At 37.9% G+C, this 18050-nt stretch overlaps 1 protein-coding gene across 1 annotated transcript in view; it reads left to right on the plus strand.

Annotated features, from left to right (window-relative positions):
- Positions 1-18050, plus strand: part of CLIC4 (chloride intracellular channel 4) — an 81579-nt gene that overhangs the window by 37099 nt on the left and 26430 nt on the right. Inside the window, exons 2-3 of the mRNA XM_018055974.1 lie at positions 3105-3214; positions 13929-14054. Coding sequence (XP_017911463.1) covers positions 3105-3214; positions 13929-14054 — 236 coding nt within the window. The remainder of the gene's footprint in view (positions 1-3104; positions 3215-13928; positions 14055-18050) is intronic.

An 18050-nucleotide genomic window follows, 5' to 3' on the forward strand; every position in this document is an offset into this window, starting at 1 on the left:
AAATCTTGGGTTTTTCTACAGTTTCACTCTAGTTTATGAAAACATCATCTGACTAGTATTTTCTAGTGGTCTTATGACTTTGGAAAAACTTATTCATGGTACTATTTCTTATTTGAATTGTTTTGAGTTTTAGGAGCGTAGTTAATAAAAAGCCTTTTTCCGAATTTGTATTGGAGAGTGCACATACTATGTTGGTTTTTTTAAAATTATTTTGATGCACTGGGTCTTAGTTGTGGCCTGTGGGATCTAGTTTCCTGACCAGGGATCAGGCCCAGGCCCACTGCATTGGGGCACAGAGTCTTAGCCACTGGGCCACCAAGGAAGTCCCCTACGCGCTATGTTTTCACTTGTGCATAAAGGAAAGCAGCTTGATTAGGAGTGTGAGATGTGTAATAAGCTTTTGCTATGCCTGAAAGAGAAGTAAATTGATAAAACCGGTAGAAAATTATAGACAAAAGAGGTGAAGACACAGGGGCATTTGTAGTCTGAGCAGGTTTTCATGAAGCAGTTCATGTGCCAGGATTCTCCTGTCCGTGCTCTGGGATGCGCTGTGCAGGCCACTGCAGGAAATTGAGGCGCAGTGTCCTTGCCCTGTGGCAGTCACGGTATACCTCCAACTTGTGTGCAGTTTAATGTGTTTCCAGGTGCTTGGATACAACATCTTTATTACATCTTCTTTGCCAGTTTATTTATTTTCACACTGCTCTCACAGAGACTTGGAAAATACAGTTAATTTTATAGATTAAATAAATGGAATAGGATGAAGACGATAAGCCATACTCATTCTTTGTCTATCAAACTACTGCTTTTCCAGTAAGTCTCAATTTGTTCTACGTTTTCTTATATTTATACTTCTGCTGCTAAGGATATTAAAACCGGGAGGGAAAATATGCAAAAAAAAAAAATTGGGGCATATGAAGCTACAGGTTTGTATGAAAATATGAAAATATTAATCATCAAGCTGTGTAGAAAGGTAGTATGTTACCTTTTTATCTATGATAAATGTAGTTGTATGTTATCCGTGTTCCATATGTTGTTTAGATGGTCAGCATCTTCTAAAAAGCAGATTTGGGTGCCGATTTATTATACATTTCACCTAGTGGGATGACTTAGTACTGTAAACTGACTTGTGCTCTGAAGAAGAAATTACTGTCCTAACTTTTCCACATCAGTGTTTCTTCGTGTCTCCTTGAAAAGTGAAAGTTAGTCGCTCTGTCTTGTCTGACTGTGACCCCATGGACTGTAGCCCACCAAGCTCCTCTGTCCATAGAATTCTCCAGGCAAGAATATTGGAGCCGGTTGCCATTTCCTTCTCCAGGGGATCTTCCCAATCCAGGGATGGAACCCAGGTCTCCTGCATCACAGGCAGATTACCATCAGAGCCCCGAGGGAAGCCCCTCTTCAGGTTGTTTTTAATCACAACAAAGTTTAAGAACTAGACCTTCTTTAGGATGTAAATTTTTGTACAAGTTGTAGTATTAGAAATGAATATAATTCATGCTGGCTACAATTTGGTGTTTTGTTACTGATAACGATCAAAAAATTTTTTTTAATGAAACCAAGCATATCCTGTGCTATGTGATTAGGGTGGAGTTCTGAGATCCTCCTTATATAAAGCCCATGTATTTGTTGGTTGTATCAATATTATCTTTAATCAGGTAACTGCTTTTGTTTTAACTCCCCTCCATTTCTCTGTTAGTATAGGAATTAATGACTTTACTAATGTAGCATTTTACTGAAATGGCTTCTGAAGTTTTTGAGAATTACTTTAGGAAAATAAACAATATTTTTAACAACATCTTTGAGTGACTTGTTGAAAGGTAACTTCTGGCTCTATTCATAGACTTCATGGTGAAGAGGGCTGTGTTGGCTGCTGGTCAGTGTCAGAGTGTTCTCTTCTATCCTGCAGGCTCTTTCTCTCATTTCCTGCTCCCTCCTCCCTCCTTTATAAACTCAGGGACCTATGTGATGGAGTTAAAGATTTGTCTCACTCTGATTTTTAGGAAAATTTTGTGTCGTTGTTGAGCTTAGTGAAATCAACTGCTTCATTTATTGAGTAGGATTACAGATAACTTGGCTTCCCTGGTGGCTCAGACGATTAAGTGTCTGCCTACAATGCAGGAGACCCAGGTTCAATCCCTGGGTTGGGGGGGATCTCCTGGAGAAGGAAATGGCAACCCACTCCAGTATTCTTGCCTGGAAAGTCCCATGGATGGAGGAGCCTGGTAGGCTGCAGTCCATGGGGTCACAAAGAGTTGGACACGACTGAGCGACTTCACTTTCACTTTCACAGATAACTTATTCTAAAGATATCTTTTGTTATTTTCTTGTTCCCTGAAGGGATGTGTAAACAGGATATGGGATTTTTATAATGAATAATTTTAAAATTATTATTTTAAATTGGGGATTTAAATATTAGGGGAGGTTGGCGATTATTTTACTCTATGGAGGCAAGCACGTGTTTCCTTTTTTATGTTGCCCTGTAAAGAATACTGTCTCATAGAGTAAGAAGTAACTTACATTTCACAAAACCTGTGACAGTTTTTGCCCCAACGCAAGGACATATGTCCCCCCAGGGGTTGATTATACCTGTGCTATCCAATATGGTAGCCATTAGTCACATGTGGCTGTTTAAGTATAAATTAATTAGAAGTAAATAAAATTCAGTTCAGTTGAACCAACTACATTTTAAGTACTCATTGGCCATGTATCACAAATAACTACTGTTTGGGACAGTGGTAACTCAGGTAGTTTCTATCATTGCAGAAAGTGCTCTTGGACAATGCTGTATTATTAGGCTAGCCATTTTTAAGAAGAGAAAGAGGTGAGAATTCTCTGGTGGTCCAGTGGTCAGGACTGTGCGCTTTCACTGCTGAGGCCTCGAGTTCAATCCCTGGTCAAAGAGAGCGAAGATCCTGCAAGCCACGAGGCATGGCCAAATAAATAAAAGAGAGAAAGAGGCCAATGAAAGACCTGAGTTTCTTCCTTCCACAGTGCAGCTTTCCCTGTCTTCTCATACCCTTGATTAAAAATTCAGAAAAAGGTCTGTAGTTTTGTGTATCATCACTTTGACATTTTTTTTAATGTTCATTTCTGTTTCCCAGGCTGGCAGTGATGGTGAAAGCATAGGAAACTGCCCCTTTTCCCAGAGGCTCTTCATGATTCTTTGGCTCAAAGGAGTTGTGTTCAGTGTCACAACTGTTGACCTGAAAAGGTAAGATTTGGTTATAGTTGGGGATCAACTTGAGTACATAGTTTACTGTTTTCAGTTTGATTCTCTCCCCATCTCTCACTTTGCTTGCATATATTCTCTAAAGAAATGTAGTAAAGTTCAGCTGATTGATGGACACATTTAACTTGCATAAGTATTATGGATAATTCACAGTGTCAGTATACTGCATGTGACCACTCTGTGTTTTTAAGAACTTATTTTTTGTTTACCCTGTATTTCAAGAGCAGCACCAGGAGCTATCTTAGTGTAGATGCACTGGCATCTTTGACATTACAGGATGAGCATGGGAACTTTCTAAGCAGATGACTTCTCATGTGTTAGTAAACACGTGGCCTATGTATCTGGATTTTAAAAGCCAAGCATGGAATTTTAGGAGGCTGATTACTGCTGTGGTCTTTTTCATTTAATCTACTTTTTAGGTAATAACAGGAATTTTCTGTAATACGATTTTGACCATACTTGGTTAAATACAATTATAGAATAAGAGCAGTTATCTTGCTCTATGGCCTTGTGATTGTTCTTGCTAGTTGAAGGATGTTTCTAATTTTCTTTCCGTAGACCAAAGTGGAGAGGGCTGTGAAGAACCCTGATAAGCAGTAAGCTTTTTACCCCAGGAACTTCTGTTCTTCCCTAGCAAACAGATTCGAGGCGAAGAACATTCATACTTTTTTTTTAAAAAAAGGTTTAAGTCAAGGGTTGAGAGCATTTATACCAATAGACAATTTAGGATGTGGCAGTGGAAATGTATTCCTCTTGACACAAATCCCACAACATGCTTTGCTGTTTATTTTTTAAGCATATCAATCATGAACAGTATCCAAGAAAAAATATTGACAGGCTGTCACTTGGTGGGTAGCAGAATTCACATGCATTCTTCTTCTGGGCATCACAAGGTGAGAATTATCTGACAGTGTAATCCCATTCCCTCTTCTCTGTTATCATTCTCTGGGACCGTGAAAATTTTTTTTTGCTTCACTTATTTAGGTTTTGAGGACTTAAAATTTCTTTATTGAAAATAAGTCATAAAGTCTTCTAGGAACCCCTTTGGTTATATATATGAACATAGAAGTAAGCCTTGGAAATTATAAGAATTAAAACTACAGGATCATTTGAAGAAAAACCTAGCTCATATTGGACAGGACTGTTATAAGAATGAAATAATTTATAGTTACCCTTCTATTACTGTTTTTTTCCTACACGCATTCACAAAGGGAGTTTCCCAATATAACTCCTAAAAATAGACCATGCCACCAAGCACACACCCTTAGTGTGTCTTAAAATACATGGATTCCTCCTATTCCATTTTTGGCTTGGAGCAAGTGAGTTGACTGCCATGCTTTGAAAAAAGCCTTCTTTGAACAGCTCAATACAGTGCTTGATTATGGTACATACCAGTAATAGCACAAAAAACAATGGGAATCTGGTTCAGAAAAGGAAGTGAACTCGTCACAGCCGTTTCTAACTCATCTGTTTCACTTTTCACTTACAAACTTTTTAAGACATTATTCCTGGAAATTGATTGATATTTGAGGGCTTGTATATGTTTAGGGCTTGTATATATGTAATGTACCCTACATGTAAAAAGTGACACATGAGAAGTGGGATGAAAGATTCAGGGTTTCCTGACAGAAAATCAAGATATATGTTTATTTCCTAGAGCTTTGTGTTAAATCAACAGAGAGCACTGAATATTGGAGCCTATATTCTTTATAGCTTTCTTTAAAAATCTTAGGTCTATGGTATATATTTAAAAAAAAAAAAAAAACCCTTCTTCAGATCAGTTAAAAATCTACAGCTAGTACATGATAATGAGTCCCCTTCATTCCCAACCTTGGTCATCAAGTTCCCCTTCACAGAGATAATTGAACTTAGATTTGGTGTTTATCATCCTTCCAGAGCTTTTCTATGAGTTTCACCCTTAATATGGGCTTCCCAGGTGACTCAGTGGTAAAGAATCTGCCTACCAAGTAGGACACATGGGTTTGATCCCTGGATCGGGAAGATCCCTGGAGAAGGAAATGGCAACCTATTCCAGTATTCTTGTCCGAGAAATTGCATGGACAGAGGAGCCTGACAGGCTATAGTCCATGGGGTCGCTAAAGAGCTGGACACGACTGAGCAACACCACCACCCTGAATATGTAGTCTTAACTAAGATTTCAAAGCGAAGGTACCTCAAGAAAGTAAACATTGGCTCAAAAAAAAAAAAAAAAGTAAATAGAATAAAGTTGTCACAGAAGAATAAAACATCATGTAGTAAAAAGTACCTTTCATAATTCTTAAAACGTTAAATGTGACTGTTTTTAGAAAGCTGTGGGGGAGAAAAGATTTGGTGCCCACCGTGGTGGTTTTCCTGCTTTTTCTGATAATTGCCTAATTTCTTGGTGAAATGTACTGATCCCAGTACAAAGCTGGTGGAGAGCAATAGAACTCTACTGAGAGCTTTTTCGAAGCCCACTTTCTGCTCTGAAAAAATTATTGTTACATGACATTTCATCCATAGGAACAAGCCAGTTTCTAGTTCTGGCACTGTATGACAGGTTCTCTTTGAAGCTCAATTGGTGTTAATGACTATGCTGGTGGTATTCATATGCCCCTGTGAGACTTGGAGCAGCCTCCCGTTGCTTGCCTGCCAGTGCTGCCTTAATACTTTGTGGGAGTAATTTCTAAACCTAATTTTCAGTTTATGCTGAAATCATATTACAGAACTTTTAGACTAAAAAAAAGTTTGTAGGCTTTAGGAGGAATTTAAGTTTTTATCAACTGCCATTTGAACAAAAGCTTCAGGCAAATGTAAGTGAAAATAATAAAATGTGGGGCACATTTCAAGATGTTATCACATAATCAAAAGGGGAGCAACCATGGCATAATAGAAAATGTGAGGGGCAGAGGCCTGGATCTGTGCAGAGAGAGCCCTGTCCCTGGTTTCCCTGGGACCTCGGGCAAGCTATCTCATCTTCGAGGTCAGTTACCTCATTTTTAATCTCAGGAAGGAGGAAGGGAAAAATAAACTGAAATTTCTTCAGTGTCCATTACATGTTAAATATCTTCACCATACTTATTAGAAACTACTCATATCAGACCATGTTCAAACCTTTCATTGAATAGAATTGATTATTTTATCACACTGGTGTTATAGGGCCTTTCTGGCTAACAGTTTCATGGCAGTGATCAAGACCTTTATTTAAGGACTTCCACTGTCTATCTTCACTGTGCTCAGAAGTTCCTAAATCAGAGATCAGCATCTTAGAGCCCAGATAAGCCTGAGAGGTAGGCTGAGGGAAGAGAAAGAAGAAAGCATGAGGACAGTAATGAGAGAGACCATCACACTGAGACACTGACTTGGATGGTAGCTGCGTGTGGCCATGTAGTTGTTAGGGTAAACTCCTCTGGTTTGGGGAATTGAGAGTAGAAATGATAACTTTAAGAAATTAGCTTTTTATTTTAAAAGCAGTGTTATATTACCAGTGCATAAAATTCCTCCTCCATGATATTGTCAGAGAAAATAAGTAAATTGGAGAAGACCCCCTTAAAAGTCTAAGTAGTATTTGTTTTCATTTTCCATTCCTATCTTAAACATTGAAACTCTCATCCTTTGTGGTGTCACTAATTTCCTTCTGCTTTAGAAGTCTGCACACCATTTGTAATATTGTGTGAGTCAGACCTACAGTAAGTTGCCATTATCATGGCATAAAGTTTGGAAGATGACTGTGATAGTTTAAACTTTAACAATTTTGAAGTAATTTAAAATGTTACAATGGAACTATGAAAATGACTGCTCTGTATATCTTAAAAGGACTTATAAACTCAGAACAAAATCTGATTTCCAAGTATATTGAGGTAATTTGCTTTCATTATCATGTCACTGTGGTTCCACCCTTCTGAAAATAGTCTTTAGCAAGTTGAGAGATCAGTTTGAGTTCCAGGTATGTCTTTAGTAAACAGCAGCTTCAATAACATGTACAGAGAGACTAAGTGGAGTGGAACAGTCCAGCCTTTTAGAGAAATCATTCATTTCCTGCTGCTGGTCAGGCAGGAAAGTACAGACTCTGTCCTTTCCCTTTGTAAAGTTGACTTGGGCTACATGAAGCCCTTGTTAGAATGGTCCCACAGTTGAAGATACATGTCTCGTGAATGCGTTCTGAATCACATGTATACTCTCGGTATGTGTGTGTGAGAGACAGACAGGGAGAATCACATGTATACTCTCGGTATGTGTGTGTGAGAGACAGACAGGGAGAATCACATGTATACTCTCGGTATGTGTGTGTGAGAGACAGACAGGGAGAATCACATGTATACTCTCGGTATGTGTGTGTGAGAGACAGACAGGGAGAATCACATGTATACTCTCGGTATGTGTGTGTGAGAGAGAGAGAGACAGGGAGAATCACATGTATACTCTCGGCATGTGTGTGAGAGAGAGAGAGAGAGACAGGGAGAATTTCATTGCCATGTGTCTTTATGTTCTTTTTCAAGATAATTTCAAAGATGGAAATCCTGTTGAGGCCACTAAGAGCTGGATTAGAAAACTGGATTGTAAGTGAAAGGTTTTCTAAACCTGTTTCCAGTGTGTGTCTGCATGAGTGCTCAGTCACTTGAGTCGTGTCCAGCTCTTTTCAACCCCATGGACTGCAGCCCACGAGGCTGCCTCTGTTCATGGGATTCTCCAGGCAGGAATGGTAGAGTGGGTTGCCATTCCCTCCCCCAGGGGGTCTTCTCCACCCAGGGATCGAGCCTGTGTCTCCTGCATAGTGAGTAGATTCTTTACTGCTAAGCCACCGGGAAAGCCCTGTTATCAGTATACATTCTGCTTATAAACTATAAATCTGTTAAGAATTATAAAAGTTGTATTTGATACCTTTTCATAGATGTTATTTTGTTTTAAAATGATTGCTCCACAAATTGACCTTAAAGTAGAAAGGGATCAGAAGTATACCACATTTGATCACAATAAATAAAATCCTTTAACTAGTTGAACGGGTACACATAGGCAGATGCTTAGTAACTGGGATCTTGGTGTGTGTGGTTTGATATCCACAACAATTCAGTCATTCAGTGTGACTTAGTATTAGTCAGAATATAGCAAATCTAGTGAAGGATAATTAATAGGAGTAAAGTGATCTGAACCAGAAGATTTGTTACTTTTTTTTTTTTTTTTTTGCTTATTTGCCATATACTATGTCTAGCATTCTCTTGACTAGTGTGAATTAATTTTATGTCTGAAAAATCAAACCTTTAAAGTTTTAAAAGGAAACTCAATTAACAAGTAAGTCTACATCCTTAGTATTTGTTTCTGTTTAGTGAGTCAACTAGTTACAGTTGGTTATTTTTAAGAACCATCTCCAGTCTCCTGTGGCTGTGCTATACTCATTTTTACCAAGCTGCTGGAACTGAGCCACCAGCTCGAGGGCCTCCAATTGTTTATACTGAATTAAATTTTAATTGAAGTTAAGCCACTTAAGTTGCTTAAAGTATTAGCTTCTCTAAGGTGCCTCCTTTTCATTCCTTCTTTCTCTTTCTGTTTCTTCTTTTAGTTTTTTCTCTTTATATATTTCCTTTTCTTCATCTGGAAACAAAATAAGCAATAACAGAAAAATTTTTTTTCCATCCAAATAGAAGACTATTATAAAAAAAGGCTTACTCTGATGAGTAGCTCTGAAAATAAATAGCCTCCAAAACATTGGAGAATATTCATGCTCTCATATCAAGGCATGAATTCTGTGCACTTTACTTTCCTAGATATCCGTTAAGGGAAACATTTGAATGAATTTGAACTAATTGCTGAATACTTATTGAAGGCCTTTTATGAAATAAACCAAAGATGTCCTGAAAATTTTAGTCATTGCCTGTTCAGTTTCATTGTTCTCACATTGCAGTTCCTGAAACGTCAAGTTTCTGTGAAGCCTCTGTAAAAATGAGCCTTTGTGAGTCAAACAAAACACCTGAGACCTTAGAGTACCAAGTGAGGACTCGAAGTTGAAGAATCTTAGATTCTATCTGGTTGTCGACTTGATAATAGCTTCTAAATGAGTCACTTCGGTGCTTACAGCTTGTCTGTTTGAAATCTGCTGATCTGTTTAGAGGCATTAAAGTTTCTTCTCAAGTCTACTTTCACTTGGAGCAAGGACCTAACATGATTGTCCTACATCTCAGCAGTTAATCCTGGAAAATAGTATCATCACCTTAAAAAAAAACCTATATAGGCTTTCAGCAGAAAAAAGAAGGACTATCCACTAGTCGTGCACGGTTTCACTTTACTTACACACTTCTGTGTTAATCAAATTCTTAGTACCAGCTAATGCTAAGTAACCATCAGACTCAAATAGTTTAAAATTGTCACTTCCATGAACACTTGTATAAAGTTTAGTTCACTTTCATACCCTTTGTTTGATTTGATCTTTACAGATAAACCAAGTCTTATATCCATAATACAAATGAGGAAATCTGGACCCAGAGAGGTTGTGATTTATTTAATCACATAGCTGATGAATAGCAGAACTGTTCAATTTGGGACTTTAACCAGGTTCTTTTTATTTGGTTTTTTGGTTCCTTCTTCTCCACCATGCTAACTTTATCCCTCCTCTAACAAATATTTTTGTTTGGAAACCTTGAAAATTGTCATAATTTATTGTAGGAGTGATAACTGTGATTTGTTTTGCCACCCTCCCTTACAGATTATTTTACAGCATTCATTTCTTTCTTCTCTTTTACCTAACTCTGCCCTGTTCATGAAAAAATGATTCCCTTATGCTTAAGCATTAATGGACGCTTTGTTAATCATAAGAACGTTAGTGGATATGTTTTATAACTTTGAAGTGAGAAAGGTGTCTTCCAGGTGCCCACAATTTGTGTATAACAGACTAAAGGATGTTCTTATTCATTACTGGCATTGATGGAAGAGATGTATGTTTTCTTTCTCTTGTGTATTTTATACGGTTTTATTAGCCCTCCTTGCAGTGATGAGATACTGTTGTTCTTTCTTACCTTTGTGCTACTTTCTTAACTTTTTTAAGTGTTAGGAGTTGGAAATAAATATATAAACCCTAAATTGTTAGGGTTTCCAGACTCTTGACTTTGTGTATGGTCTTTCTGAGTTGAGGAGGAAGTAAATTATAAGTGGGAACAAATGTGATTCTGAGTGAGAGTATGAGTGGGTAACTTGAAAACGGGAGATAACTACCATCTTGGACATGCTGGACCCTTTAATGATCAAAGAACAGGTGATTAAGATGATGAGTAAGAAGGAATAACAAAAAGAAACCAGGGGGAATTCCCTGGTGGTCCAGTGGTTAGGGCTGCCATGTGCCCATGGCCAGGTTCAGTCCCTGGTCAGAGGAACTAATATTCTGCAAACCTTGCAGTAGAGCCAAACACAAGAAAAGAAACCAGTGAAATGAGAAACAGAACAATTCTGATTTGGAGTTGAGTACTTACATAAAAGTTACTGGGACCCTCTAGCCATACCTCACTATTTAACTGAGTATGTGTCTGGAAGACTTGCTAACGTTCCATGTACTCCGATTATTTTGTGTTCAACTTTACCTTGTCCAACCAAAGAATGCTCAGTAAAAGAATAAGAGTTGAAAATCAGATCAGATTTTGACTTTTAAAAGCTCTCTTGGAATTTAGGTTATTGCAGAAGTTGATAAATAGTCTTATTTTTTCTTTGGCTTGGGAAGGAGATATGCTGTAGAACTTGAGTAGAGGGAGGCGCTGAGTTAGAACATTTGAGCTATTTGGATAATCACTAAGTCCTTGTATATTTGATTGGAATATAATAGTAGATGAGGAACGCTCCAGACCTAAACTGAGAGAGAGTTAATGGGGTGTGTGTGGTAAGGGGAGCGAAAGAAAGGGAGAGAGAGAATTGATGTGTATAAACCCAGGGGAAATTGATAAGCTGGACTGAGTATAGATTTTTGGGTACACTCTATTTTAAAAATTGTTTTTAATGACAAAATATTTTACCTTCATGATTCACTTAAAGATATCCTTTGTTTTATTCAAATTGTGTGCCTTTGTGGTAAAGAGGGAAGGAAGGAAGGTCTGTACTAGGGGAAAAGTTCTTTGAAGCAATGTGTTATTTTTTTAAGTTTTTAAAGTTCATCTTCTTAATTATGAGAGTTCTCAAACATATACAAAAATGAATCAACTTCCTCATAGCTTCAGTTCTGTTATCAAGATTTTGCTTCCATTTGCTTTGTCCCTTTTTTGTTTGTTTTTTTTTTTTTCTCTTTCCTGAAATATTTCAAAGTGCACCCCAGGAATACTGTCATTTCACCTCTACTTATTTCACTGTATATCTCCAAACAATAATGACATTTCCTTACCTAACCACAATGCCGTTATAATATCTAGTTCCCAATGTATAATCCAGTTTCCCTGTTGTTTAGTCACTCAGTCGTGTCCAACTCTTTTGCAATGCCATGGACTGCAGCCCCCATTCACCTCTGTCCGTGGAATTTTCCAGGAAAGAATACTGGAGTGGGTTGTCATTTCCTTCTCCAAGGGGTCTTCCTTGAGACCCAGGGACTGAACCCACAGCTCCTGCCGTGTCTTCCTGCATTACAGGTGGATTCTTTACCGCTGACCCCCTGGAAAGGTTCCCCTCTCCCCACCCCCAGCCCCAGTTTCCTTAGTTGTCTCCAAAATATTTTCTCTTTCACTGGTTTGTTCAAATTAGGATTCAGACAAATTAAACTCATATTTGGTTGTTATGTGTCATAAATTTTTCTTAGTCTACAACAATCCCTTCTAACTCCCACTTGTGGCTTTTTGTCCTTCTGCCATTGACTGGTGAAAATCCAGTTAGTTGAACTATAGATTGCCCCAAATTCTAGATTTGGCTGACTGCTTCCTTGTGGTATCACTTAACTTTGTCCTATAACTCCTCATGTTTCCTATAAATAAACTTTTTGGTCCCAGGACCCCTTTATTCTTTTAAATTATTGAGGACCTCAAAGAGCTTTCAGTTAATATTGATTTTACTATATTAGAAATTATAATGAGGAATAAAATTTTTAAATTCCTATTTAAAGCTAGAAATTTAAAATAATTATTTACTAATTCATTTAAGTAGAACAATCACGAACTCATTGTCATCGCAGTTATTTTTAATTAAAAATAACTTTATTCTCCAAAACAAAATTAGTGAGAAGAGTGGCATTATTTTATATTTTTGTACATATCTAATGACCTCCTTAATAGAAGACAGATTCTTATATCTGCTTCTGTATTTGTTACTTTGTGATATCTGCAAGTAACCTATGGAAAATTCCACTATACAACACGAGAGTGAAAAAGGTACATGATGTCTTTTTATTATTCGAGTGGTTCTGATCTCACGGACATCTGATGAAAAAGTGAAAGTTGCTCAGTCATGTCAGACTCTTTGCGACCCTATGGGCTATACAGTCCATGGAATTCTCCAGGCCAGAACACCGATGTGGGCAGCCGCTCCCTTTTCCAGGGCACCCTGGGTTCCCTAAGGAATTCCCTAGTGACTCAGACGGCAAAGCACCTTCCTACAATGCGGGAGACCTGGGTTCGAACCCTGGGTCAGGAAGATCCTCTGGAGAAGGAAATGGCAACCCACTCCAGTACTCTTGCCTGGAAAATCCCATGGACGGAGGAGCTTGGTTAAGCTACAGTATGTGGGGTCGCAAAGAGTTGGACACGACTGAGCGGCTTCCCCTTACCTGGTTCCCTAGATCACAGATTGAGAGACAGCTGCCCTAGGAGGCTTGATTTGGTAAGAACGGTGGTTAGGTGGTGATGAATGCTTCATGTTTTGTCATTAGGATGCACATCATATCTGGTCATGTTATTGATTCTAGGATTCACTGGGCTTAGGTGAGGCATTTTGCTTTTTAATAGGGCAGCATACCAGTTTTACCATTTTTATTAGTGTTCTGTGTATTTTCAGTTTCTCCTAATTAACAGGAGGAAAATGTCTTCATTATTTAATTTTAAATTTCCATGATAATTGGATTTATGGACATTTTCCCATATGTTCACTTATCTGTTACTTATCAATTTACTTTGACCCATACCTATTAGAATTTTTTAATTTGGACAAAGTCCTTCTTAATTACTATCATATTTTGTCCATTCTGTGTTGCCTTTTATCTTTGTTTATGCTGTCTTTTATATGTTAAAGTATTTTCATACTAGTCAAATCTTGTGACCTTCTATCAAGTCTGGATTTGGAAAATGGAAAGGAAATAACACCTGAATTTGAAATGCTATGGAAAAGGACTGTGGCAATCAGCTACTCCTCTCCCTTATTTAAAAAGTAAAAGGCCTAGAGAAGTAGAGAAGTTATAGTTTGTCCATCTTTACACAGTGAGGTAGTGCCAGGGTTTAGACTAGAGACTGACTTTCCCAAGTCTTCTTCCCCTCATTCTATCTCCATTTCTAATAAATACCTCAGTTAAATTTGGAACATGAATGAAGGACTTTGTAATTAAAATCAAAGGTTTAAAAATTTCTTATCATAAATTATATGCTTTGTGGAGGTTTGCCTCTTACTAGAGTACTATTGCGGCCATTATACTTAGTGGAAAAAGTATATTTTTTCTTATTCATTTTTATATACTTTAAAATTTAGAATCACTCTGAGAATGTAAAGTATTGTTGCCTTCTTTAGTTAGAGTTAGAAATGACCTGATTTTGACCACTGTTTTGCCTAACAGGAAGCCTGCAGACCTGCAGAACTTGGCTCCGGGGACCCACCCACCATTTATAACTTTCAACAATGAGGTCAAAACGGATGTAAATAAGATTGAAGAATTTCTTGAAGAAGTCTTATGCCCCCCCAAGTGAGTATCCAAGAAAATATGCCTGGAAATATTTCCATTTTTTAAAGCTTTGTCTTATTTGGCCCTTAGAGACATTTCTCTTGATTGTACTTAAGTTAAATTGTCCCAGAATTAAGTTGGAATGACTAGGGCTTCTCTTCATTCAGTATAAGGCTACACAGATGTCAGAACTGGCTGCTGGCTAGGCCCGTAGCCAGAAAGGTAGGAATCGGAGTAAGCTGGAGAATACCTGGTGAAAGTAGGTTTTGGATATGTAGATAGGTCAGGAAAGACTAATTATTTGAGGTCCCAAAATGAGAGTGAAGTTTAAGGATAAGAAGAGATGGGGAAAGACATACTCACATTGAACCCAGCCAGAATGTCTAAGCAGGAGTGTGGTACAGGTTGCTGGGAGAGTTCCTATCTGGCCATTTTATAGGTAATTTTCTGAAGCTACTGCCCAAGGGCGTTAACTTTTTAGACTGTGTCCCTGGGATTCCACTTATATATATATATTTATTTCTTAGAGTTGTTCTAGATCCCCTGGTCCTGCATATTAGCCCATGTGAAAAGTACTCAGCTATTGTCTATAATGTGAGATGTAATTGAGAAATAAACGTACTATAATGACAGTTAACTAAATTGCAACTATGCAGGTTTGTAATCTTGGCATAGATTCAAAGCCTCATTGATTGCTTTTAGGCTTTTCCAGTTTGATTATCCTGAAAACCAGGTTTCTTTTTTTGGGGCCCAAGCCTTTTCTTGTTAGTTGTCTTTACTCTCCACACATACAGATAAATTTCCTTGGAATGGGATTATTGAGTTAGAGAGTTCTAAAATAATAGTTACTCAGTATTCCTTCCTTCCTTCCTTCATTGGTTTATTCTGCAAACAGTTACTGGGCAACAAAGCTCTATGGATACAATATGAGGTAGTTCCTGCTCTCTAGAGGTGCAGTTGAGTATGGACAGATAGTGGTGCTATGGGGAAGGTGAGTGGAATCAGGAAAGGCTTTAGAGAAAGAGTTAACATTTGAATTAAGCTATAATTGAAAAAAAAAAAAAAGATTGGCATTCAGCAGGTGAATGAGAAGATGACAAACATTCCAAGCAGAAAAATAATTTTAAATAAACTTTCTTTGGAGGACCTAAGGATGTGACCGGGTTGAAGATGGTAGGAAGGCTGCCAGGAGGTATGTGGGTAATGATATCTCTGTTTGCAACTAGTTCATCTTCAATTGGGAACAGATTGCCCTCTATTCAGCAGTTTTATACTAAGCTTAAAATTTCATTTTCTTAATCCTGTGTTCTAAAGTTTATCCTCTGCCTTCCTGTCTTTCTGAGAACCTCAAACTTCCTATCTCTACTTTCCAAGAGTCCTAACCTACCTTCCATCCCTAGTAAAGTTTCTGTAGACAAATATCTATAAAACTATGTTTAACTTTTCCTTCAGACCATGTGTATAGTTACAATACTGATAAACTGAAACTAAGATCTATAGAAACTGAAGCTTTATATACATCAGTAACGAACTATTATGAACATTCATTCAACTTAGTGGAAATAACTTTTAAGAGAACATAGAACCTCCCAGATCTTTTTATTCTTTTTGTGTATGTATGTATATATGTATGTATGTATATCTTACCCTTTTCGTTTTTAAAGTCTGTCAGCTGTGAGGAAAGGTCCATATTCACTAGTTTATCCTCAGACTCTAATAAGTAGTCTTTCTCTCATAACTGTAGATTATTGTATCAACATTAAATTATAAATAGAGAAACAGTTTGAATGACATTCATTTTCTGGAAGGGAAACTATGTTGTTTCAAATCATAGTCTGAAATGTTTATGGTATAAATCCTTCTAAGGATATTTACATTTTTGAAGTCAGTATGCTGATAACATTATATACCATTTCAGTAAAATGGGGGCATTTTTACACATTCTCTCCTAACCTTCTTCTTCAACAATATCAGCAATAACAACAAAAAATTTCCTTATTCTTATTTTTTATGAGGGAATAAATATTAAGTAATAATATTGAAGTTATAGTAATCTTAGCTCCATAATAAATATTAATGGAGCTAATATTAAAATATTCTAATTTTTTGGCATCTAGGACTCTCTAAGACATCATAGCATTTTTAATTTGATTTGGACTTTGAAAATAAACATTTTCACTTTTTTTTTGGCCACATTGTATGGCTTGTGGGATTTTAATTCCCCAGCCAGGGGTTGAATCTGGGTGCTCAGCAGTGACAGCAGGGTCCAAATCACTGGACCACCAGGGAATTTCTTCACTTTGTTTTTTATATATGAAAATTTTAGCTTCATTTCATTTAGGCATAAAGAGATACTCTAACCAGAGATGATATTTTCATTTAAATAATTTAATTTAAAAAATTGGGAGATCTTTCTGTTATAAAGGGTTTATAATCTGCTAAATTCTCTCTGTGGTTAATTTTTCTTGTTTTTATGTTGATGTTTCTGATGGCTCAGATGGTTAAAGAATCTGCCTGCAATGCGGGAGACCTGGGTTCAACCCCTGGGTAGGGAAGATCCCTGGAGCAGGGAATGGCAACCCACTCCAGTATTCTTGCCTGGAAAATTCCATGGACAGAGGAGACTGGCAGGCTACAGTCCATGGGATTGCAAAGAGTTGGACACAACTGATTGACAACTTTGACTTTATATTCTGAAGAGCATTTCTAAATAAAGGTAAAAATTTTACTTTAAATAGAAGGGAGTATTTTTGATGTTACTAATGCCTCTGCTGTTATTAACTAACATTCAAGTGCTAATTATGTGCCATGCACTGTGCATTGTGGAGTATTTTGTGGAGTATCTCAATCTTCTCCAAGACTTTATGGAAAAACTGAAGATGAGTAATCAAAATAATTTGTCCAGGGTTTCGCAGTTAATGGTGGCAGAGTTGGTATATGCATGCTGCATGCTAAGTCGCTTCAGTTGTGTCCACTTTGTGTGACCCCATGGACTGTAGCCTGCCAGTCTCCTTTGTCCGTGGGAATTCTCCAGGCAAGAATACTGGAGTGGGTTTCCATGCCCTCCTCCAGGGGATCTTCCCCACCCAGGGATTGAACCTGCTTCTCTAATGTCTCCTGCACTGACAGGCGGGTTCTTCACCACCAGTGCCACCTGAGCAGAGTTGGCATACTTCCTTTCAAAGCTAGATCTATATGCCTTCAAAAACCTGTTTCCTCTTCTGTTTTTCATTTGGTTGAGTTTGACTTTTGTTAAAGGTAAAATGTGTCTTTAATTGGAATTGTGCTTTAGTGAGTACAAAATTGAAGGCTAGCTCAAGTTTAGAGGAAGGGTAGGATAGAAAGCGAAGGGAGTTGGTTTTACTGTGATGACCAAGTGGGACTGAAAGTGGTTGTCCAGCTTAATTTAGTGAATCCTTTTTAAAAAGTAGGGGAGGTTTAACTTCTGATGAGTTTTTGTTTATATGCATGGGAGCAGCGTGTTTCGGAGAAGGCAATGGCACCCTGCTCCAGTACTCTTGCCTGGAAAATCTCATGGATAGAGGAGCCTGGTAGGCTGAAGTCCATGGGGTTGCTAAGAGTCAGACACGACTGAGCGACTTCACTTTCACTTTTCACTTTCATGCGTTGGAGAAGGAAATGGCAACCCATTCCAGTATTCTTGCTTGGAGAATCCCAGGGATGGTGGAGCCTGGTGGGCTGCTGTCTATAGGGTCTCACAGATTTGGACACAACTGAAGTGACTTAGCAGCAGCAGCAGCATGTTTGCATTGAAAGTACTTTGCCCTTAGTGGGTTCTGTAACCCATAATGTGAAATACTGATCAAACAGCATGTTCTCTGTCATGCAGACTTGCTTCTAGAGGATGAAAGAGAGAGAACGAAGTGTTTCTGGGATCATCACATGCATTCTTTTCCCTTTCCTCTGTTCTAGGGCAGTCAGGGATCAGCTTTTCTCTAGGATGAGGTCTTCAGGTCCTTCAGTTCAGTTCAGTTGCTCAGTCGTGTCCGACTCTTT

This window comes from Capra hircus, chromosome 2 (assembly GCF_001704415.2).
Source record: "Capra hircus breed San Clemente chromosome 2, ASM170441v1, whole genome shotgun sequence".
In the NCBI taxonomy this organism is placed as follows: Eukaryota; Metazoa; Chordata; class Mammalia; order Artiodactyla; family Bovidae; genus Capra; species Capra hircus.